Source organism: Pleurodeles waltl, chromosome 1_2 (genome assembly GCF_031143425.1).
Source record: "Pleurodeles waltl isolate 20211129_DDA chromosome 1_2, aPleWal1.hap1.20221129, whole genome shotgun sequence".
NCBI classification, from domain to species: domain Eukaryota; kingdom Metazoa; phylum Chordata; class Amphibia; order Caudata; family Salamandridae; genus Pleurodeles; species Pleurodeles waltl.
This window is the reverse complement of record NC_090437.1, coordinates 184,878,416-184,902,578: the sequence shown is the minus strand read 5'-3', so window position 1 is coordinate 184,902,578 and position 24,163 is coordinate 184,878,416. Positions and strand designations below refer to the sequence as shown.

Sequence of the window (24,163 nt, the reverse complement as noted above, 5' to 3'; positions counted from 1 at the left end):
TATATCTTGCCATTACAGTAGCCTGTTTTTTTTACATGGCCTGAGAGCTTTAGCTGTCTGCAAGACCTATTATTTCCAATGCAAAGAGAATGGCCTTGGATCAGGCACAATTAGCAACTGAATGTTGGTGCATTAGTTCATCTTAAAGGGAATACATACATTACAATGCATGAAGTTCATTTTTTACGTATGTGACCGTGACTACTTGGTGAATACGGAAACCAACATTAAAAAAGTCTCCCTCCTCTCAAACAATATTTTTTAAATGTTTACTGAAAGTATGATCTAGAAAATAAGTATGTCAGTGCTCTACATTACATGTTGTGCTATTTTTTTAATAAAGAGAATAATTTTGGTGTGGAGAAAATACAGCATGAAAAAATGAATTATTTCTTTAAATTAACACCTTACAAATAAAGAGTTAAACTAAAAAGTGTTCATTATAGTCCTGCTTTTATTTCTTTGTGAAATGAAGATTTAATTGCAGGACAGTCTTGGTATTAGTCCTCCTTTTGCATCAACGTAAAGTAAAGCTCTCTTAGCAGGGTGGGCTTCTCTATTGTCTTCCTTGTGCTTATATCACTAGGAACGAAAGAGTGATGACAAAGAAGGCTCCATGCTCACAGACCCTGGTTTCAAAAGAAAGCAAGGTTGAACATAGCAACCCTTTCATCTGCTAATCACACACAGGTTTGAAATGTCCAATGTGAGAGATCCCATATTCTACCCCACAGAACAAAGTAATTCATGAAAAAGTCTCTGAACACTTGAGGGCCTACAGCAGACGAGATTGTGCACAGTGCTTAATGTTACCCACTTGACCTGCAGGTGGGAGAGTGGGCACTTTCCCGGCAGAGCTTACTACTGCCTGCTAGACACAGTGATGATCAAAGTATTGAGCAGCTCAACTTCAATGTTCTCGCCTCGCAATGTTTATGAAGGGTGTATTTAAATTAGGCCTGGGCAAAATGTTAATCATGCAAGAGTAATCAGAGTAATTTATGTAATTTTGAAACACTCTTTTGATGGAAAATTTCCGAAAATTACACGATAACGTCTGCATGATTATGAGTAACTTGTCACAAAGACCATACCACATGAGCAAAGGAACAATGGATTTATGGCCAGATGTACAAAGATTAGGAATAGCGATTTCAAACAGAGATTTTATCCGAATTGCTATTTGGAAATCACTATTCCTTATGTATGAAACTTTTTGTTTCATACTTGTGAATCCTAGTGGATTGCAAATCGACCTACCTCATAAATATTAATGCGATAGGTCACAGTTTGCTACCCATTACAAATGCCTGTCCTCACAGCGATGGTGGCCTGCTGAGGTCAGCAGACCACCATGTCTGTGATTGCCTTTGAATAAAGGTTTTTTGTTATTGTTCAAATGCAACCAGTTTTCCTTAAAAAAGGGATGCATTTCAACAATGAAAAATGTTTTTCCAAAATTCACAAAGAGGAAGGTGTCCTAGGGGGACCCTATCACCTTGCAAATGCATTACCACCTACTTTGAGTTGGTGTGAAAATGTCAATGTTTTGCGACCGCATTTGAGTCGCAAAAGCTTGATACATAACACTGGAAATCACCCTGAACATGCCCCTTTCAAATTAGAGATTTCTACACCTAAACTGCGATTCTGGAGAACCGCAGTTTGGATGTTTGTATATTTGGATGTTTTTTTTACATTTGAAAAGGCATTTTTGCTGTCGCAAACAACCTGATTTTGCGATTCAGGCCGTTTGCAACCGCAAAAATGCTTTGTACATGTTGCCCTTATTGAACACAAGTGGTTGCTTGTTGCTGCTGTTCGTGTTCTATTGCATTTAGTTCTACTTTCTTAGTGCAAAATGCATCCACTGGTCCATTTTGGACCAAAGGGTGCGTCCATTTTGGACCAAAGGTTGCATTTTGCACTAAGAAAATATTGGTAAATTCTGGGTTATGCCCCCCATGTAATTCTTCATAATCTTGCATAATTTTGCTGTAATTTTACATAATTAAGGTACAGCAAATTATGGCCCTCATTACAACCCTGGCGGTCGGTGATAAAGCGGCGGTAATACCGCTAACAGGCTGGCAGTAACAAAAATGGAATTATGACCACTGCGGAATCCGCTCAGACAGACAGCCACTTTAACACACCGACCGCCACAGTGGTATCAACAAGCACCATGGCGGTAACCGCCAACAGCCAGACGGAAGACAATGTACTGCCCACTATATTACGACAGGCCTATCCGCCACCTTTTTTGAGACAGTACCAACAACATCAAAAGCACGGCGGAAACAGAAGACAGAAGTCAAAGGACTCACCTCTGGAAACTCAGGGAACAACCACAACGCCATGGAGCCTGAGTTGCACATATTTCCGATGCTCGTCTACCTTTTCCTGCATTATGAGCAGCAACGCCGACGAAGACGACCACGGTGAGTACTGCCGCCTAGCACACAAGGGAGGGGGGAGGAAAAAGAGAGTGACACACACGCAACACCCCCACCCCAACACCATACACACAATCAGATGCACAAACATTACATATCCACCCCGTACCCCTCAGGAATAATGCAAGGACAAAATGATTGGAAGAAAGTGAGTGTAATACGATAAAATAACACAAATAAGTGCATCAAAATACAAACGTATATACATATTTACAAATGGAGGAACACTGCCCAGTCCTCAATGTCCGTGGGCCACAGGGCCACATCACATAGGCCAAGGCCCCACCTCACTACTGCAACAACACAGAGAGAACACTGCAGGGGCATCAGGTCGAAAATACACAGGCACCTCAGGGGGACAGGGAATGAGGGGGCTCCTCAGCCGGAAGATGGTACAACGCCACTGGTCCTGGATGGGGCTACATGCCCATTGCTTGGTCCTGGGGAGTGCAAGGCCACAGTCTCTCAAGTGGGTGGTTTGCCCACTGCTTAGTTCTGGGGAGTGCAAGGCCACAGTCTCTCTAGTGGATGGATTCTCCACTGGTTCTGGAGGGGGCATTGTGCCCAGTGTGCTTCATCCTTCCCAGGATGGGGTGAGTGGATGGCTTCTTCCACTGGTTCTGGAGGGGGCATTGCGCCCAGTGTGCTTCATCCTGGGAAGGATGGGGTGAGTAGATGGCTTCTCCACTGGTTCTGGAGGGGGCATTGTGCCCAGTGTGCTTCATCTTAGGAGGGATGGGGTGAGCGATGCTTTCTCCACTGGTTCTGGAGGGGGCATTGTGCCCTGTGATGCAGATCTTGGGGAGTGCAAGATCACAGTCTCTCACCTTGGTGTCAGACCCACAGGATTTGCAGGGGCCAGGCCGCACAACAGCCCATGGACGCAGTAATACACACTGTCCGCCGGCGGTGACGTCTGCTCAGCAGTGGCAGTGGCAGTGGCAGTGGCAGTGCTGGTGGCGGGGCTGGCAGTGGTGGGGGGAGACTCCAGCCCATCCCCTGCAGCCTCGGACGGCTGCCCACTGAGGCTGCTGCTGCTGGCAGTGGTGCTGGTGGCGGTGCTGGCAGTGGTGCTGGTGGCGGTTCTGGCAGCGGTGGGGGATGCTTCAGCCCTTCCCCTGCAGCCTCGGATGGCTGCCCACTGGGGCTGCTGCTGCTGGCAGTGGTGCTGGTGGCGGTGCTAATGGTGGTGCTGGCAGTGGTGGTGGGGGGCTCCAGCCCCTCCCCTGCAGCTTCAGACGGCTGCCCAATTGGGCTGCTGCTGCTGGCAGTGGTGCTGGTGGCGGTGCTGGCAGTGGTGGGGGGAGCCTCCAGCCCATCCCCCGCATCCTCAGACGGCTGCCCACTGGGGCTGCTGCTGCTGGCACTGGTGCTGTTGGCGGTGCTGGCAGTGGTGGGGGGAGGCTCCTGCCCTTCCCCTTTAGCCTCGAATGGCTGACCACTGGGGCTGCAGGCAGTGGTGCTGGTGGCGGTGCTGGCAGTGGTGGGGGGAGGCTCCAGCCCATCCCCTGCAGCCTCAGACGGATGCCCAGTGGGGCAGCTGCTGCTGGTAGTGGTGCTGGTGGCAGTGCTGGCATTGGTGGGGGGAGGCTCCAGCCCTTCCCCTGCAGCCTCAGATGGCTGAACCACTATGGTTGGTGGTGGGGGCTCCGAATGAGTCCCAGCACCAGGCCTCCTGTCTTTCCTGCCTGCTGGTTCAGGCCCTTGCCCTTCCCTCCTGCAGCTGGTGGGGCCTCCTTGCCCTTCCTAGATGCTGCTGGTGGTTCCTCCTTGCCCTTCCCTGTCGCAGTTGGTGGTGCCTCCTTGCTCTTCCTTGATGCACCTGGTGCAGGCACCCTGTCAGTGTTGCTGCCTGGTGCCCGGGATGCTCTCCCACCTGAAGTAGCTGTCAGCACTACTGTGGCCGTGGAGTAGGTGGTTGAGGTGCTCGCCAGGGTTCTGACCAACCTGGCCCGACGTGAAGGATGGGGGGAGTGGTAGGGAAGAGGTCAAGGGTGGAGAGGAAAATCTTCTTAGGGACATTGGAGTGGGAAGAGGGTGAAGGTTTGGGAGTGGAGGAAGAGGAAGTAGTTGTAGGAGGTGTCTGTCTTCTGTGTTTGGGTGCAGGTGCATGAGCTGGATGCTGTTGTGAGGTGGATGGCTGTTGGGTTTCTGAGTGCTTGCGTTTGTGTACTTTGGGAGGAGGGGGGACAGACACAGTGGGAGAGGACACAGGGGACATGTGCATGGATGTGGGGGTGGTGACTGCCATTGAGGGGCGTGTAGTGATAGGCATGATGGTGGTAGTGGATGAGGATGTAGTGTATGCAGGTGTGAGTGTAGACGCTACTGGGAGGGAGGTGGATGAGGAGGAGGAGGGGGACACAGTGGAGGCAGTGGATGTTGGTATGTCTGCATCTGGATGGTGTTTGAGTGAGTGCCTGTGGGATGATGTGTGCTGCTTGTGTTTGCCTGTGCCACTCTTGTGTGTTGTCCTGGGTGCATGCTGGTCTGCCTGTGTGCTTAGGATAGGATGGGGTTCAGAGGAATGGGACTGGGCAGAGGAAGTTGGAGGGGGTAGGCTAGAAACAGGGACAATGGCTGCCAACAGGGAGGAGGCCTGAGCCTGAATTGATCTCTGTTGGGCCGCCATGCCAGAGTGAATGCCCTCCAGGAATGCATTTGTTTGTTGCAGATGGGCTGCCAGCCCCTTGATGGCAATCACAATGGTTGACTGCCCAACGGAGATGGATCGCAGGAGGTCAATAGCCTCCTCACTCAGGGCAGCAGGGCTAACTGGGGCAGGGCCTGAAGTGCCTGGGCCGCTGGGTGAGCGGGCACAGGAAACACGCTGAGGGGCTGCTGGGAGGGCGGTGCTGGTATGGGGGTGGCGGCTGTACCTGTAGATGGGGTGGGCACAGAGGTGTCCACCACCACCAGGGAGCTTCCATCGAGGAGGTATCACTGTCAGAACTGTGCCCTCCAGTCTCCGCCGTGGTGCTCCCCCTTGCCCTCTGTCCCACTGGTGCCCTCACCGTCTGTGGATTCGGCCTCCTGGGCCCTGTGGGATGCAGCTCTCCCTGTCGCCGGTGCCTCTGCTCCTCCGCCAGATGATGCTAATGCACATAAGGACAGGGTGACAAAACAAAAAGGGGGGGAGACAAAGGATACCCTTGGTCAATGGCGGCAACAACATCACTGTTGGCGTCCACAACACACACACAGGGAACAGCCCTACGCACTAGGCAATGCACTAACAGTCACAATGCTAGTCACCAGCCCGTGGACAGGGATCCCTAACCCCAATTGCAGCATACCTGAGACCCACAGACACCTGCCCAGTAGTGGACGCCTACTAGCTTGATTGGACGAGGTGTACATCAGACCCTGCCCAACATGGGCCCTACCCTGCAAAGTGCGGCCTAGCCTAGGGGCACCCACAGGTCCACATCCCCCACCCGGATGCCACCACACCACGCGCAAGTAGTATATTGGGGCACTGTACTCACCCCCTTGTGGCTGCTGTGATGTCCCCAAGCACCCATCCAGCTCCAGATAGGCCACCGCCAGTATGCGGGCCATCAGGGGGGTCAGGGTTCGACGGGCACCCCTTCCTCGTTGGGAGGCAATCCCCAGCTGGGCCTCTGCAATCTTCCGTGCCCAGCGTCTCAGGCACGCCCACCGTTTGCGACAGTGGGTCCTCCACCTGCCGTAGACCCCCAGGGTCCGCACGTCCTTGGAAATGGCACGCCATATACCCTTTTTTTGATGGGCGCTGACCTGCAGAAAAATACTCATAGGAAAAGGAATCCGTCAGACCGTCCTGCCTGTTACACCCATTGCCCACCATAGCCCTCACATCCCCTTACACACAGACATTGCCCCCCATACATGCAGCACGCTGCCCAGGGCCCTTCCACCAACACCTCCCCCACACGAGGCCCTCACACACAGCACTACATGCATTCATGCCCCATGCATCGTGCTCACAGTGTACTCACCTGTTGGTCTGGAGGCCCATACAGCATTCGGTACTGGGGTAGGACCCCATCCACCAGTCTCTCCAACTCCTCAGCGGTGAAGGCAGGGGCCCTTTCCCCAGTGACATGAGCCATGGTGGGTTCCAGACACAGGTCACAGCAGCACTTGCAGTGTAGGTCCTCTTCTGTTGAAGGTCAGGTAGCACGTGAGTGAACTGATAGAAAATGGTGGTCACATCTGCGGCGGTGCATACCATCACCGCCGACGTACATCACCATTGGCCACTGTAACCCATAGGGCCCAATGGTATCCAATGAGGAGTTGCACGGCGGTTCTCGACCGCCTCCCGCAACGGCACACAACGTCAGCAGAATTACCTCATTTCCACATGTCCCTCCATACAGGACAGGTGGACGCCATTTCGGGGGGGGCAGACCTTGGCACCTAACTGCATCATAGTATACATAGGCACCATTTGGGCCTATCCAACAACATACTGTTACAGTCACAACATGCAATGCAGTGTAGTGTTTGGAAATATGGAATACTGACCAGCTGCTAACTGTTTGCCCCCTAGATTGCAACCGCTGCAGATAGGAAATGGGGCATCCCCCGTGTACAGGCCCCTGGTGGACTTGGCAACAATGGAGGACAGGCACATTATCCTCACGTATAGACTGGACAGGGCCACAATCACAGAGCTGTGTGCCCAATTGGAGCCTGACCTGATATCTGCTATCTGTCACACCACCGGGATCCCCCCTCTTGTGCAAGTACTATCAGTGCTCCATTTCCTGGCGACTGGCTCCTTCCAAGTGACAGTGGGCTTGGCAGCAGGAATGTCTCAACCAATGTTCTCAATAGTGCTGATCAGAGTGTTGTCTGCCCTGATTAAACACATGCGCAGCTACATCGTTTTCCCCCAGGTGGAGGATTTGGCCACAGTGAAAGCTGACTTCTATGCAATGGGACATATCCCCAACATAATTGGGGCAATAGATGGTACACATATAGCATTTGTCCCCCCCTTGAGAAATGAACAGGTGTTCAGAAATCAAAAGAGCTTTCACGCTATGAATATGCAGATAGTGTGCCTGGGGGACCAGTACATCTCCCATGTCAATGCAAAGTATCCTGGGTCTGTGCATGATGCCTTTATCCTGAGGAATAGCAGCACACCATATGTGATGGCTCAATAGGTGAGCCCTGGTTCCCACCCAGTAGGTGTTGGTGTATGGGTATGGTGTGGGCCCTAAGGGTTAGTGTGTGTCTAAAAGTTGTCCCTCGATATTTGCAGGTGACTCTGGTTACCCCAACCCCTCATGGCTACTGACCCCTGTGAGGAATCCCAGGACAAGGGCAGAGGAACGTTACAAGGCACATGGGCGAACAAGAAGAATAATTGAAAGGACATTCGACCTCCTGAAGGCCAGGTCTTGTTGCCTCCATCTAAAAGGTTGATCCCTGTACTACTCACCCAAGAAGGTATGCCAGATCATCGTGGCTTGCTGTATGTTGCATAACCTTGCCTTACGTCGCCAGGTGCCTTTTCTGCAGGAGGATGAGGCTGAAGATGGGTATGTGGCAGCAGTGGACCCTGTGGACAGTGAAGATGAGGAGGCAGAGGTTGAGGATGAGGACACCAGAAGTGCTATAATATGACAATACTTCCAATGACACACAGGTAAGACACTGTAATTTCACTTTACATTAACAGTTTTGTGTTTGACATTGTCACTGGCAGGCTGATTTTCCCACTTCTATGGCCACTTACTGTACCCTTTAGCATCTCTATTTGCAGATATTTGTGCCCCACTATCGCTCCTGGTTTATTGACTGCAGCCCACTACAGGTCATTCCTATGAATACATTACTGTAACGTTGTATTGCAGTGTTTAAAGCTTGTTAAACAAATACATATTTCAATCATTTGACAGACTCCATACTTGTATTTATTCAAATGGTGTTTATTTAAGTGCTAATAAGTAAAGCGGGATGTGCAATGGGCTGGGGTGATGGTGGAGGAATGTCCAGGATAGAGTGCAGTCTATTGTTATCACAGGTGCATTGTCCAAGGGGGCATAGGAAGGGTAGCAATGGCAGTTCAAGGTGGATAGAGTGACAGAGTGGGACACAAGGGTGACAATCAGGAGAGTTTTATTTTCTGGCGGGGGTCTTGGCAATAGTCTCTGGCTTCTGCCTGGATCGCAGGGACGGTTTGCCGGGTGGTTCCCCTTCTGCGGGGGGTGGGGTGCTGGTGGACTGTTGTTCCTGTGGCGGGACTCCTGTCCACTAGCAGCAGCGGAGGTGGAAGGCTGCGCATTGGTTTGGCTAGTGTCAGGGGCCAGGTGGTGTGCCACTGCCTCCCTCATGGTGTTGGCCATGTCTGCCAGCACCCCTGGCATAGTGACCAGGGTGGTGTTGATGTCCTTCAAGTCCTCCCTGATCCCCAGGTACTGTCCCTCCTGCAGCCGCTGGGTCTCCTGCAACTTGTCCAGTATCTGGCCTATCATCGGAATGGTGGTATGCTCCCAGGATGTTGGTGAGTGCCTCCTGGAGAGTTGGTTCCCTGGGCCTGTCCTCCCCCTGTCACACAGCAGTCCACCCAGCTTCCCTGTTGTCCTGTGCCTCTGTCCCCTGAACCGTGTGCCCACTGCCACTGACCCGGGTCCTTGATCGTCCTGTGTTTGTGGGGTGGCCTGGGGTCCCTGTAGTGGTGGACACACTGCTGACTGAAGTGTCCTGGGGACAGAGGTATAGGCCTGCTGGGTGGGTACTGTGCTGGTGTTTCCTGAGGGAGGAGGCTCTGTGGTGGTATGGGACTGTGCCTGGGATACCGACTGTCCGGAGAGCCCTGATGGGCCAGGTTGGTCATCCAGATCCAGGCGTCCAGAGCTGCTGTCATCACTGTGGGCCTCTTCTGGGGGGAGACTGGATGTTGCTGGCACCTCCCCTCCGGTAACGTTGGGTGGGGGACCTGTGGGGATGTAAATGCAGTGTTATTGTTTCAGTGTTTCTTGTGCATGTGTGTGTTGCCCTCTATGGTTGTTATTGCCCTGTCAGCTTTGCCTTGTTTGTGTAGTTATTTTGTGGGCTAGGTGATTCTCTCTAGTGTGCATGCTTTAGCGATAGGTGTCCATGCAGGTCTGTGGTGGGGGTCCGTGCATTGGTGTTACATGCAGGGCTTGGTATTGGGAGAGGTGGGTTCTGATGGTGGGGTGTGAGTGTGGTGGAGTGATGGGAGTGAGGGTAGGGGTTTGTGATGGCATGCAGGTAGGGGGGGTGATAGTAATAGAGAGTTGACTTACCAGAGTCCAGTCCTCCTCCTGCTCGTGCCAGGCCCTCAGGATGCATGATTGCCAAGACTTGCTCCTCCCATGTTGTTAGTTGTGGGGGAGGAGGTGGGGGTCCACCGCCAGTCCTCTGTACAGCTATTTGGTGTCTTGCTGCTGTGGAACGCACCTTCCCCCGTAGGTCGTTCCACCTCTTCCTGATGTCATCCCTTGTTCTGGGGTGTTGTCCCAAGGCGTGAACCCTGTCTACGATTTACCGCCATAGCTCCATCTTCCTTGCAATGGATGTCTGCTGCACCTGTGAACCGAATAGCTGTGGCTCTACCCGGATGATTTCCTCCACCATGACCCTTAGCTCCTCCTCTGAGAACCTGCTGTGTCGTTGTGGTGCCACGGGTGTAGTGTGAGTGGTGTGGGTGAGGGTGTGTGGTGTGATGTGTTGGGGTGTGTGATGTAAGGTGGGGGATGGTGTATGGGTGATGGCGGTGTGTGACTGTGGTCTTGTCTGTGGTCTTGCTATCTCCCTGGTGGCAATTGTTTTTAGTCATAAAGGGTTGTGAGTAATGTGGGTGGGTGTTTTATAGTGGTGTGGGAGTGTGGGTATGGCGTGTGTATGGGTGTCAGGTGTGTGTTATTCAAATTGTCCAATGTAGTGTTGATTTGTATATGTGTGTGTGTATTTTGAGCGCAGCGGTATGTAGCGCCAATAGTTTACCACCAGTGAATGTCCGCCATGGTGATTTATGGGTCATAATGCTGTGGGCATAGTTCTGTTGGCGTAACTGTATGGGCTTTGCTACTGCCAGTTTATTACTGACCTTTGGGCTGGCAAACTTGTGTGTGTGGCTATATAGTGACGGATTGCTATGTGTGGGTCATAATATGAGTGGCGGTAATCCGCTTCGGCGGCGGTATGTTGGCGGCAGTCAGCATGGCGGTAAGCGGTACTTACCGCCAATGTCATAATGAGGGCCTATGTGTTTTACACCCACCTCTTATTTAAATGAAGACATTCTGGCCCTGATTACATGCTGCCATATTGAGCTCTGCATATTGAATCCCTATAGAATTTATGTAATTCAATAAGATATTTTGCATTCACATAAATGATATTCCATATTTACTTTGGAATTACATTTTGTATTTTCTTCATTCAAGGCTCCTTTTGTAGCACAAACATTTATTGTGGTTCATCTCGCTTTGTTTCAAGGGTTCCAAGCCAATGCCTTCACATATGGCTTTAATTTCGGACTTGCATTATGATCATTAACTTTGGAAAGCAAAGCAAAAGCTTGAACTCTCCCTTTTTCTGCAAAATATAAGAACCGGTTCTTGTAAATACAACCTTCTTGTTTAATGTCCTTTCCTACCTCTTGATGTTATTCCATTATACAGCATTCCTACGCAGTGGACACCCAACTCACAAGCGTTGCTTACAGGATGAAGGACAACTGCCTGCAGTTGAAGACAGACAAGATGGAAGTACTGATCTTTGGCAATAGCAGCAACATGTGGAACAACTCCTGGTGGCCATCAGACCTTGGACCTACACCCACTCCCTCCGACCACACTAGAAACCTTGGAATTATCATTAACAAAAACATCACCATGAAATCACAGATCAATGCTGTCTCTGTCTGAATCCTCACTTTGTGCATGTTACGTAAAATCTTCATGTGGCTACCCCTAAGCACGAAATGTACCATGACACAGGCCCTCATCAGCAGCCGAAAGGACTACAGCAATGCCCTCTACATTGAAATCGCAGCACACCTCCTACAGAGACCTCAGACCATACAGAAGGCTGCAGCCTGACTCATCCTTGGCCTTCCCTGACAAACCCACATCACACCCCACCTCAGACAACTCCACTGGCTCCCCATACAGAAGAGATGTCAGTACAATCTACTGACCTATGCACACAAGCCTGTACACAACCAAGGACCTCCGTAAATTAACTACCATCTGAACTTCCACCAACCATTGAGAAGACTCTGCTCTGCCTCCCTTTCACATTCCCATACTCCCTGCATCTACTGAAGCAGAAGTGGAGGACGCTCATTCTCTCACATTGCAGCAAAAACCTGGAAGAGATTCCCCACCCACCTCCAGACCATCACCTCACTTCTGGAATTCCTAATGGCCCTCAAAACCTGGCTATTTGAATAAGCCTCCGGGACCTGCAAGCGTCTGGATACCCTATTGGTTGATTAGCTGCGCTTTACAAATCTTGATTGATTGATTGAAGACTGGTATATTGAGGAGTACACAGTTACCGACCACTCATAAGTCCTTTTACTTCCTCTGACTATACCGTATGCCAGCGTAAGATTCCACAGGAGTAAATCCAAGGCAATGGTTGGGGACTGGGCATTACAAAGAGTAGCACACTTTGAGCATTTGTGAGTACACAAGAGCACATGAGTTTGTGTGCATTCAGAAACTTCCCTCCGACCCGTTCTCACCTTGAAATATATTTTCATCTTTGAGAAAAAAAATTGTTATTACACAAAGGCTTGGGGCAGTGTTCAATTGTACCCTATGTGCAATTCCATATTGTTCTAATAACAAGTTTCCCAGGAGCACACCTGGAAACATTCGACTGGAACAGCTTTCCACACTTAGACTTGGAAAGTTTTGTGAAATACCAAAAAGTGTTATAAAAAAACAGAGAGGACATATCCAAACAATTTCTACACCGTTTTGTACCAGCCCAAATAAATGTATATTTTTTGTTTATATTGGCATCTTTTCATTGAGGGTGTGTCAATTGTAGTGTAAATAAAATACCTGTACATTGTAGTAGTGTGGTAAATTATTTTTGTAATTGTGTTTTTCTCCTAGTGGAGGATGGGGAACTTGGAAACCACTTTGGATGTGTGGAAATGGCCTGACACAAAGCACAGTAGGAATTATAGGTCTTGGAAGGATTGGTAAGTTGTTATAAATTGATTCGTTTTGGAATCAGAAAGCGGCAGTAAGGACCTTTTTAATCTTAATTAAGGGATGCAGTGTTGCACATTTTGGCCAATGCGCAAAGCAGATCCTTCAAAACTTGCTGGTTTTCCAAACTTCTAGGGGATTCTTTAAAGCAGTGGCTCTCAACCTGTGGTCCAGAAACCCCTGAGGGTCCCCAAACGCTCCTCAGGGGATCTGCAACTGCCTGGAAAATTCAGTAATAATAACAGATCAGGTCCCCAGTTTCAAATGTTTACTCAGTGGGGGGTCCCCAGGTTCAAATGGTGATTCAGTGGGGGTCCCGTGGTTTCAGTAATGATAAAGTGGGGATCCACAGAAGTCAAAAGGTTGGGACAGTATGATGGATACAACACATCTGTCAAAAAGTGGATTATGCCCCTTCCACAATCTTGGTCTTCACCTGCCCCATTCAGAGGTGGCAAGGCAACAAGGGGAATATTTACAAGCCTCTAGCGCCACTGGTGCATCAATTTTTGTGATGCTCTGGTGGTGCTGTGCACTGCGCCGTATTTACAAGGCGGAATTAAGCCACTTTTCGTGGTTTACCGTCACCTTGTAAATACAGCCCCTTCACATGCAGCACTTTGCTTGGAAGAGGCTTGCAATGGGTGTTGCTGTGGGTGTTCCACAGCAACACCCATTGCATTTTGACGCAGCCCCAGATTTACGAGATTTCGTAAACCTGAGGCTGCGCCAAAATCTAACGCCACTGCAGGGGAGGCATTAGCATGGCACAATGAGGAGAAATGCTTTCATTTCTCTTCGTTTTTTCCTCTTCTGCAGCACACATAGAAAGAGCAAACACCATTAAAGATTTTTATTGTGCAGGAAGGTATCCCTTCCTGCACAAAAACAATCTCCCCCGCAACGCAGCAATCCTTGCACAATGGTTCAAGGGTTTCTGCATTGGCGCTCGGCAGCTAAGTTAGCACCGGTGCAGGGAGAAACACAGGGATGCGCCGTATTCTAGTAAATACGGTGCATCTCTGCATTTTATAAGCGACACAACACTGCAAATTTTGGTGCAGCAGCCGTGCCGCGCCACCTCTTGTACATATGTCCCCAGGTTTCTACCTTCAAAGCCTCTGCTGACTTCACCATCGGAAATCTTTGAACAATGGCTCGTCCCATACACAGCCTTCAAAGAATGTACATCACAATGGCTGTCTTTGTAAGGTGGGTGAACCAGTGTATGCTTTTACTGTTTGGGGCTGCCATGGAAAGCATGGGAATCCTGAACAGGAAATAACAGAAATCACCCCCCTCCCACGTTTCCAGTGCATTAGGGCCTTTTTAGGTCGAGCGCGCAAGTGCTCTGGCCTGTTGTGATCTATTTGTGGGTTTTTAATCAAGCCCACCAAAAGCCCATCACTATCACAAGTTCATGGGCTTGCCTTTCAAAAATCCTTTGTTATCATTGGTATCTACTTTACCCTTGTCCTTCCTGGGGACAGTTTTGTTACCGCCTTGGCCATCGACCCTGTTGCATGGATAATTGCATGTTTGCCAATATGTTTGACTGCGAGCAAACTTCTTTTTCCTTCTGTGTCTCTCCTTCACACTCATGGAGGCCATGACGCTTTGAATGGGCTCACTTATGTCAACTGTTTTACTTTTCAATTTCAATTTATGTTGCAAGAAAAGTCCAGTTAGGAATTTACAACGCTAATAGTGCTAACTCGAGCAAACATGAGACCCATTGCATTGTAAATGCTTGTTTTATTTATTTCTCAGTAACAAAAAGCAAATATCATTGAAATGTTTGTGAATTAATGCCGCGGCTTCCCAGATACAGTTACCATCAAAACTGAAGCAATTGTGCGTGCATCTGTACTGACTTGCGCTACAAAGCAGGCCATCTAAATAAAAGACAAATTGCATGAACTGTCAATGACCTCTTCACCAGTGTAAATAGCTCGAATGTGTTTTTAAAGCTTGATTTCAACTCTGGCTACCAGCAGCTCATACTGTCACCACATACAATACATATCATTTGAAAAATACATATGCCTAGGAAGGGATAAGAAACTTAAGTTTGGTATACACTGCATTCACAAAGTCCTATCTACACCTCAAGGTGTCTTGTTACAATGAGCACTCACAATATACTGGTAAATAACTTAGGGCCTGATTTAGGCCTTGGCAGAGGGGAATACTCTGTCACAAACATCACAGATATCCTGTACGCTGGATTAGGATCCCATTATATCCTGTGGAGAAAGTAATATAGCAGATGTAATATCCTTCACTTTTATATTCCATCCACCAAGATCTAAATCATGCCCCCAGTAACAATGAGACTGCATAAAATAACATATAATGACATCAGTTATTAGCCAAAAAAAGTTATTGATTCCAGGTACTGTCTGTGGGTCTGCAGCACCTTTTATAACTTCAACTTTTTAGAATCTGGGGATACTCCTGGAACAGTCACGTGGTAGCCAAACATGAAATGTCAAATCGTAGGAGTTGCCATTTTTGTCCATACAGGGTCCTTTCTATTGTTTTCAATATCCCCAAGGCAGCATGGCGTCTGTCATTGTCCATGGTGGTGGAGGTAGCATGCACCAAGATGTCCTTATTTATGATTATGGCTCCCACTTAGTTTCATAAACAAGATGTCTGTCAGAATTTTTTTGGGCTACCACTTGTCTGTTGCAGGAGTAGCCCCAGATCCTTACAAATATGAAGCTGTTAAAGCTGCTTTGAAATATCAGCTGAATAATGTACAATGTTTTTGTTCTTGGTGGCACTTGAATTCCTCAAAATAATGGCTTGATCACTTAATGAAAGATATGTTAAGATATTAGAATTTCTCAGCATAAAAACTCGTTTCACTATTGCCAGTATTATTCTATACTTCACATTTCGCACAAGAAGCTCAATTCCCTTTACCAGCTTCTGCCATCGAAAAATTCAAATACCTTGGACACGAGATTCTCTATGTGATTGGAACAACAATGCTGACAAATTCAAATAGTGCCACCACAAAATTGTTAATGTGATCCACCCTGTTGCATTTACCACAGAAAACTGAAAACATACGCAGTACAGTTCTTTTCCTTAATATGAATTTTTATAAAGGTATTTAAGTGATTCGGTCATTGTCACGTACTCATTTTTTCTTAGGATCTAAATATTTTGACGCAGAAGTAAATTTTTATTGTGGAAACCAATACAGCCTGCATTATGTAGGTGGATCCAAAATACACTGCTAAATGAAACAATTTGAATAAATACGATTCAGTTGTAAAACATGTTTAAAAAGACATATTTATCCATTGAAAGAAGGGGAAATTCGATGTGTTCCCTTAAAGGGAGAAAATTAACATGCTATTCGCACTACTGTAATACATATTCAAGCATCATAGCTTGATCAGCTACATATAGGCTTAAGTCTGGAATGTCCAACATATCTAATGAGTCTAAATAGAGCTAATTTACACATCAAGTGGTTATCCTGACATAGATCACACCCTCCTGTACCTGTACTCCAGTGCTTAATTTGAGCCAGTGGTTGCCGGTGGGGGACACTGGCACTTATTTTTGAGGGTCTGCACTTATCTTTCTGCATCAGGCAATTACTGCGAGCAAAAGACACATATGGGAAAGACGGAGCAAAGAAAGATGGAAAAGTGTCACAATTGGAGAAAGCAGAAAGCTGCAAGAGTGATCTGAAGGGGCAGAGAGTGGCTGTAAGTTGATTAAAGAGGCCCGAGATAGCTTTAGGATTACACTGCTTCAGCATCCAATGCTCCCATATTTAAATGCAGCCGATGCGAGTTTCAGAGGAGAGCTTTGGGCACCAGCACATTTTTATTTACGAATTCGCCACTGCTGGACTCCAACTATTTAAATGAAACCATTCAGCTAGCAGCTAATGAAAGACTTTGAGCTGCATAAAGTTGACAGGAGTAGTCCAATTGAGAGCAAGAATAACCTGTGTTCTTTAAAATGGTACACCGGCAGGGTTGGATTGGCCTTTAGGGCATTCAGGCAGCGCCTGATAGTCTTTTCTGACAGGTCAGGGTGTTGGCTGTTTTTTGCCTGTTTGTGGGCCTGTTTTATGGTCTGATGGGCCGATTTGTTTTACTGTTGATTTCCCTGATATTAAAACAAGCATTGCCTAAGGAAGCTCAAATCCATGCAGCCTTGCATACCTTAAAAACACCTATGCCGAGTGTCCTTACAAGTTCAGAACTGCCCCAATTTGCAAATGTGGGCTACTTTTTTTCCTATATAGTTAACCAATGGGGGCCACTTTTATTTGGGGTCAGGGCCTATAATTAGCCCCAGTCTGACCCTGTACAATGGCACTTACCAAGTAGCTGATAAAAATAAAACTTGGACTGCTTGCTTCTAGCCATTGGGTTCTAGTAATTATGTATGCATGAGAATCCTTCAAGCCTCTCTAAAATACAACAATCAGGTAACTCAAATTGTAGTAGAAAACTTAAATCAAGTAAGTCCTTGAGGACAAACCACCCTTGCTACAGTTGTATGACAGTTCGGTGAGATGTAGAGAAGTGCAATCCCAAGGTACACAATTACTAATGTAATCTACTGTTTTTTTATATGCTAGAGAGATGACACACATATACCACCGCCATAGAAGCACAGGCAGTGCAAGATGAGCAGCCAAGCCCTTCCATGGTGCTGGCCCTAACAAAGTTTCCAAATCTTGAATCAGTAGGCAAAGGGTCATTAGTTAGGTCTCTTTTTGTTCCTGGTGTAGCTTTGTAGATTTAAGGTTTCTGTGAGTATGGAATGAATCAACTATTTTGACCATTGCTAAGGTTATGTGGCTTGTATAGAAATTAGGAACCTATTTGAGCAAAGACTGTGCTCTTGATTTCACTAAACCGCTATTGTGTGTATGTATTTTGCAACTCACAAACATTCCCCGACGTTCACCAAAAAAGCTGCAACAGGTGCAGGTCCCCAAGCTTTATGCTGGGAAAGTCGTATGACATTTTTCCACTTTATATTTCCCCTTTGCCTTAAAGTGCACAGTGTACAATTATCCACTGTTGAAAGGAAGCCCCGTGTGCACATGGACATTTTTTCGGATTTCCTCCGCTCCAAGAACACCAACTCTGGCGGTGATCCGTTTCCTTTCACATCCTGGATGATTATCTTGCTGGAGTAAACTTTTAACAATATGCAGGGGGGGAGGGTAGGACAGGCTTTTGTGAATGGCCACAACTCACACGTATGTGCGCATTCACAAACTTTCAAAGCAAACCACGCCCTCACTCTCCACCCTTTGTGCACTGCGGACGTTACTAAGGTGAAGTTGTATGCACCGGTGGTAGAGAATGGCATAGTAGTAATACCATTCACACCTGGTAGGTTTATTTTTATATGAATAGCTGTAAGGCATAAACCTAGCCGTTTGCAGCTGTAAACAAACCTTCTTTACCTCTGTAATCAGCTTTGTGAATTCCTACAGCATGGGTGAAAATGGTTTGTCTACTCAATTTTACTTTCAGTTTGTGAAAGTAAAGAGTTGGAGAACCCATTGTGAAGGCACCCGCCTTGTACAATAATACAGTTGATATTGCAGTTGTCATATTTTGTGTGATTGTCACACAGCACTGAAGAGCCAGAGGCATTGTTGTAAATCATTTTAAAGATGGTGGACACCTGCTAATTCTCTGATCTGGGCACAACTCATGGCTATTCTTGCTTTTACAGGTGAAGCCATTGCCAAACGTCTAAAGCCATTTGGAGTGAAGCAATTTTTGTATACTGACATTGGGCCCAGACCCGAAGTGGCTGCCAGGATCTCAGCCGAGTTTGGTGAGAACAAGTCATTTCGTATGTGAAAATAGCTGAAAAAAGAGCACATTTCAGTCCATATCACTAAGCTTTTTGAATGGCGTGGTGATGTCATACATAGTTTGATATATCACTAAACTCAAACTCTGTCCATGGCATATTTTAGGTTATATCACATTATAATATTTATTCGATGCTACTGTTATGATTAATGCACTGCTTTGGGGCACCCTTTTTAACTTCATTCTTAATTGGTTTAGCAATCCGAATGTTGTCACGCCTTCCTGCAAACTGGTAACTAACTGCGACCTCACTGCTGGGACCTATGTGTAATCTGCTTATTTCAATCTCAGTAAATTTGACTCCGCTTTGATCCTACCATTTTCGATTGAGCAGTAATATTTGCATGTAAAAATGTTGTATGTAATATGCTTTGGATAAAAGCGCCACATAGCTAACAGATTATTGTTTTCCCACTTGTATGCATCATCTGAGAACATAACAAAAAGCCCAATGAAGAGAGCTGTACTCCATGTGACGATATTATGCAGATGCATTCATTTCCCCTATTGGCACAACAGATAGCAATTGTGCACTGGCAAAAGTTATTAATGTAGCCTAATAGGTGTGTCCCAGAAGTAAGAGCTCAGCATAAGAGACTCACGCCAATTTATGTGTTAGTTTTGGGAAGTAGCACTGGGTCTGGAAGCAATTACAAGACCGTCTATACATGGTATTGCAAGCCAGCCACGCAGTTTGCGTCCTCTGTGTCCCAATATTACTAATCCCTTAACATTAGCAATGCGCATGTGATTGGTATCTGGTTAAAATGGCAGGAATACGTTCTCTCTCTATGACCTTCAAAGTTGTCACCTTTGTATTGTGACAAACGGTGATGAGCGGATGCGTGCAAAAGTCTCATCCACCGGCAGTCACTCTAGTCACATTTCAGTTAATTGTTCTTTTTCCCACTGCACCATTCCAGGTGGAGAGCAACACCAGGCAAATCAGCCCTGGTCCTACTCCAATACGAACAATTCAGAGTGAAGTTTCCATGCCATGTTATCTCTGAACCTGAACACAAGCAAGCCCAGACTGGTGTCATCGTTGCTGGGTCTCAACAGTGAAGTGCAACCTGGATCCTTGTCAAGGACTGGAAGCTAAGAAGGTCTTTTGAGTCTCTTTCAAGGATGGGCAAGGAAAAGTGACTCCTGGAGGCCATGGTGCTAACCTGCACAGAATAGCCCATGTGGAATTGTGTCAGGTTTTTTCTTATGAGGGTTGACAATAGGAGAAAAAAGTGAAAAACTCACCTTGGCTGTCCTGTAGCTCTTGATTGAAGATGGAGAACAATACTGAAAATAACAGCAGGCACCGAACTCTCCTTCACATAAGGAAAGGAAGAGAGATAGGCAACAATTACAGGCGTTGAATCCAAATGAAGATCAAACCGTTAGAAGCTAAAATATGTGACAAGAGTACTAGCAAAGGGGCAAAGAAATCAACAAAATATGAGGCAACAAATGTATTGAAACTCATTTTCCTCTTATGATTGTCTCTCCTATATACAGGGAGTGCAGAATTATTAGGCAAGTTGTATTTTTGAGGATTAATTTTATTATTGAACAACAACCATGTTCTCAATGAACCCAAAAAACTCATTAATATCAAAGCTGAATATTTTTGGAAGTAGTTTTTAGTTTGTTTTTAGTTTTAGCAATGTTAGGGGGATATCTGTGTGTGCAGGTGACTATTACTGTGCATAATTATTAGGCAACTTAACAAAAAAAATATATATACCCATTTCAATTATTTATTATTACCAGTGAAACCAATATAACATCTCAACATTCACAAATATACATTTCTGACATTCAAAAACAAAACAAAAACAAATCAGTGACCAATATAGCCACCTTTCTTTGCAAGGACACTCAAAAGCCTGCCATCCATGGATTCTGTCAGTGTTTTGATCTGTTCACCATCAACATTGCGTGCAGCAGCAACCACAGCCTCCCAGACACTGTCCAGAGAGGTGTACTGTTTTCCCTCCTTGTAAATCTCACATTTGATGATGGACCACAGGTTCTCAATGGGGTTCAGATCAGGTGAACAAGGAGGCCATGTCATTAGATTTCCTTCTTTTATACCCTTTCTTGCCAGCCACGCTGTGGAGTACTTGGACGCGTGTGATGGAGCATTGTCCTGCATGAAAATCATGTTTTTATTGAAGGATGCAGACTTCTTCCTGTACCACTGCTTGAAGAAGGTGTCTTCCAGGAACTGGCAGTAGGACTGGGAGTTGAGCTTGACTCCATCCTCAACCCGAAAAGGCCCCACAAGCTCATCTTTGATGATACCAGCCCAAACCAGTACTCCACCTCCACCTTGCTGGCGTCTGAGTCGGACTGGAGCTCTCTGCCCTTTACCAATCCAGCCACGGGCCCATCCATCTGGCCCATCAAGACTCACTCTCATTTCATCAGTCCATAAAACCTTAGAAAAATCAGTCTTGAGATATTTATTGGCCCAGTCTTGACGTTTCAGCTTGTGTGTCTTGTTCAGTGGTGGTCGTCTTTCAGCCTTTCTTACCTTGGCCATGTCTCTGAGTATTGCACACCTTGTGCTTTTGGGCACTCCAGTGATGTTGCAGCTCTGAAATATGGCCAAACTGGTGGCAAGTGGCATCGTGGCAGCTGCACGCTTGACTTTTCTCAGTTCAAGGGCAGTTATTTTGCGCCTTGGCTTTTCCACACGCTTCTTGCGACCCTGTTGACTATTTTGAATGAAACGCTTGATTGTTCGATGATCACGCTTCAGAAGCTTTGCAATTTTAAGAGTGCTGCATCCCTCTGCAAGATATCTCACTATTTTTGACTTTTCGGAGCCTGTCAAGTCCTTCTTTTGACCCATTTTGCCAAAGGAAAGGAAGTTGCCTAATAATTATGCACACCTGATATAGGGTGTGGACGTCATTAGACCACACCCCTTCTCATTACAGAGATGCACATCACCTAATATGCTTAATTGGTAGTAGGCTTTCGAGCCTATACAGCTTGGAGTAAGACAACATGCATAAAGAGGATGATGTGGTCAAAATACTCATTTGCCTAATAATTCTGCACTCCCTGTATGATTCAAATAGGAACTAACACCACGGGAAAAGACTACTTCATGTTTGGAACTCTCAAATAACATCCTAGCCACTGATTATAATTGTAATTGCATTTATATAGCAGTTAGTACCCCGATGAGTGAGGTGTTGAAGTGCTTTGTGCCAGGTAGCATGCGGCTCCGTAACCCAAGGTTAGTGTTAGTCCAATCGTATTGGTTATTGTTAGTCTTGGGCACTGAAGCAAACTATTCGATGCTTTCGCTCCAGTTTCTTTGTGATAGATTTAATTAATAAGAGTTAGCTGTGATCACTGGGGGCTGGGGAGAGGGTGACCTTATGTAGATGGTTGGTGGGGCTAGTAAATGAGCTTGAGGATATTAGATATTTCTTGGTTGCAAGGGTATGGCTTTCACAGAAGGAGCAATTGTGACCTTCAATATGAGTTGTGTGCAGCTGGGCGAAATACAATTATAAAGGTTAAGGCAAACATGCTTGTGATTTTGAGAAGGTTGTGCTCAGAAAGAGGAGCTACAGAGCATGGAAAGGAATGACAGGGCCATTTAAGAAAAAAATCTGAGTTTTCAAGTAAATGTCAGATTTTCAAGTCTGAATTGGAAATATGGAGGTTGCTTTTTGAGATAGAATGCAAATTGAAGGTGCAAGACTGTAGAAAGAAACAGCATGATTTGTATGGGAACATAGTGATATAGCGGGTAATTTTATAGGCACTAGCATCAGGCAAGCAGTCTGTCCACTGCTAGTCTACCACTGGGCTACTGCTCCAGCTAGGTCTGCTGATGAGCTCAATGTTTGGAAGCATAAACGTATGTTTGGATATACTGAGAAATATCAAGCGCTACACGCTGTGCTCGAAGGAAGTGGTACCCTCACAATCATAGCTAACCAAGAAGGTATATGGGTAAATAATGCCAACATTGAGAGGCAGATTCTGCAAATGCTGGAGTTGATGTCTTGTGATGTTCATTATCAAGTCTGTCTCACAGTATGAATTATAAAAAGCAAATTGGGATCCCTTTGGAAGCCCATGGTTGTAGCACAGCATAATATGGGTGGCGGGGACTGCTTCTCAGACAGTGGAAGTATATTGCCTTCATTCCTGTGGCTGGAGAGTGGGGATCCAGACACTGAGATGAGAAGGAATATGGCTGGGCTCTGTTTAGTATTTAAATGAAGACTGTTAGGAAGAGGCTGGTGATTAGATTTCCTGGAGCACTGCTCTTTGGTGAATTGTAGGGGGTGGGTTGGGACTGCAGTCTGTTTGTGCAAGGTGAAGGAAAACCTTTAGGTGAGGCCTGGCCTTTTGTCTTTCTTGATTACAGGCAAATGCAGAGACCTCACATCTCTTTGTGTATGCTCCAAGCAGGAGATTGCCCTGCAGTGAGGGTTAATACTACACAAAGGCTGTGCCTGGAGAACAGCCAAGAAATGGCATTTATATTTTGGTACCAACAACTACTATGTTCTGTAAGGTTTTCAGTCCCATTGAAACCTCATTAAGCTCTTCTTTAACAATATCTGAAATGCTAATTTCAAAGAGCCATATGAAGTCCCCTCGTATTTAATTTCCAACTTATTTCAAGTAAAATGTGAAAAAAGCTGCCAATAGATGTGTGTTCCATCAAAAACATTACTATGCAAAATGTAAAGCAGGAAAATGTACAAACATGCATTTATTAACAGTTTTTGTTGGATTTAGTGAGTTTACAAGTAACAGCTCTGTGCTTCTCTAAAACACAGCGGCTTCTTCACGTGAAGTATTTAGCGGAGTGTGCACACAGCCAAGGGTGAGCTTTAGCTGAAAGGTAAATACGCCAGAGTGAAAGCTGAAATGTAACCACACCAGAGTGCCTGGTGTTTGCCACACCTTTTGTGGACCTCATGGGACTCAGACTAATGAGCAGCTTTCTCTAGAGCATAGAGGTTAGACATCTGCTAATAATTAGTAGCCAAGTAGATGTAGTTTGCAACTCTTTGTACCAGCTCTTTGTACTCAGGTGCATGTGCCAAATAGCATTACCTTTTTTTTATTTTTTATTATTAACCTTTAAATGTGTTTCCTGTAGAAGAAGTACCTGCACCTGTGCAGATTCTAGCCAACTTATCACAGCACAGAATTTCGCACTATTATTAGCCCCATTGAGATTACAGGAGGCTATTCTTAATTTAACTCCCATCCTCTCACAAGATGCTGATCTTTGTTACCTTGCCCCAATGTCCTGATGCTATGGTTTTAACTAAGTTTTTGCCTTGTGTTTTCTCTTCAAAATAAATAGTTGATCTGGTTAAGTGTCACCTACTTTTTGATTACAATCTCCTTCTTAGTCCCCCCGCCCTCCCTAAGTGATCCCCCCTTGCCCCTCCCTTCCCCCCGTGCACCCTCCCCTCTTGCCCCTCTCCCTTGTACTCGGGCAAGTCCTTCCCCGTCTTGGCCTCTCCCACCCTCCTGCTCCCCCCATAGTGCCCCCCCCCAGTGCCCCAACTATCGCACCCCCGACAACCATGAATTGAGTGCACTGGCTTAGCACTCTGGGAGCCTGACCCCCAAGGATACGCATTAC

At 46.5% G+C, this 24,163-nt stretch overlaps 1 protein-coding gene across 1 annotated transcript in view; it reads left to right on the top strand.

Annotated features, from left to right (window-relative positions):
• Positions 1-24,163, top strand: part of LOC138299367 (glyoxylate reductase/hydroxypyruvate reductase-like) — a 166,350-nt gene that overhangs the window by 92,768 nt on the left and 49,419 nt on the right. Inside the window, exons 5-6 of the mRNA XM_069237591.1 lie at positions 12,554-12,642; positions 18,386-18,490. Of these exons, the coding sequence (XP_069093692.1) occupies positions 12,554-12,642; positions 18,386-18,490 (194 nt within the window). The remainder of the gene's footprint in view (positions 1-12,553; positions 12,643-18,385; positions 18,491-24,163) is intronic.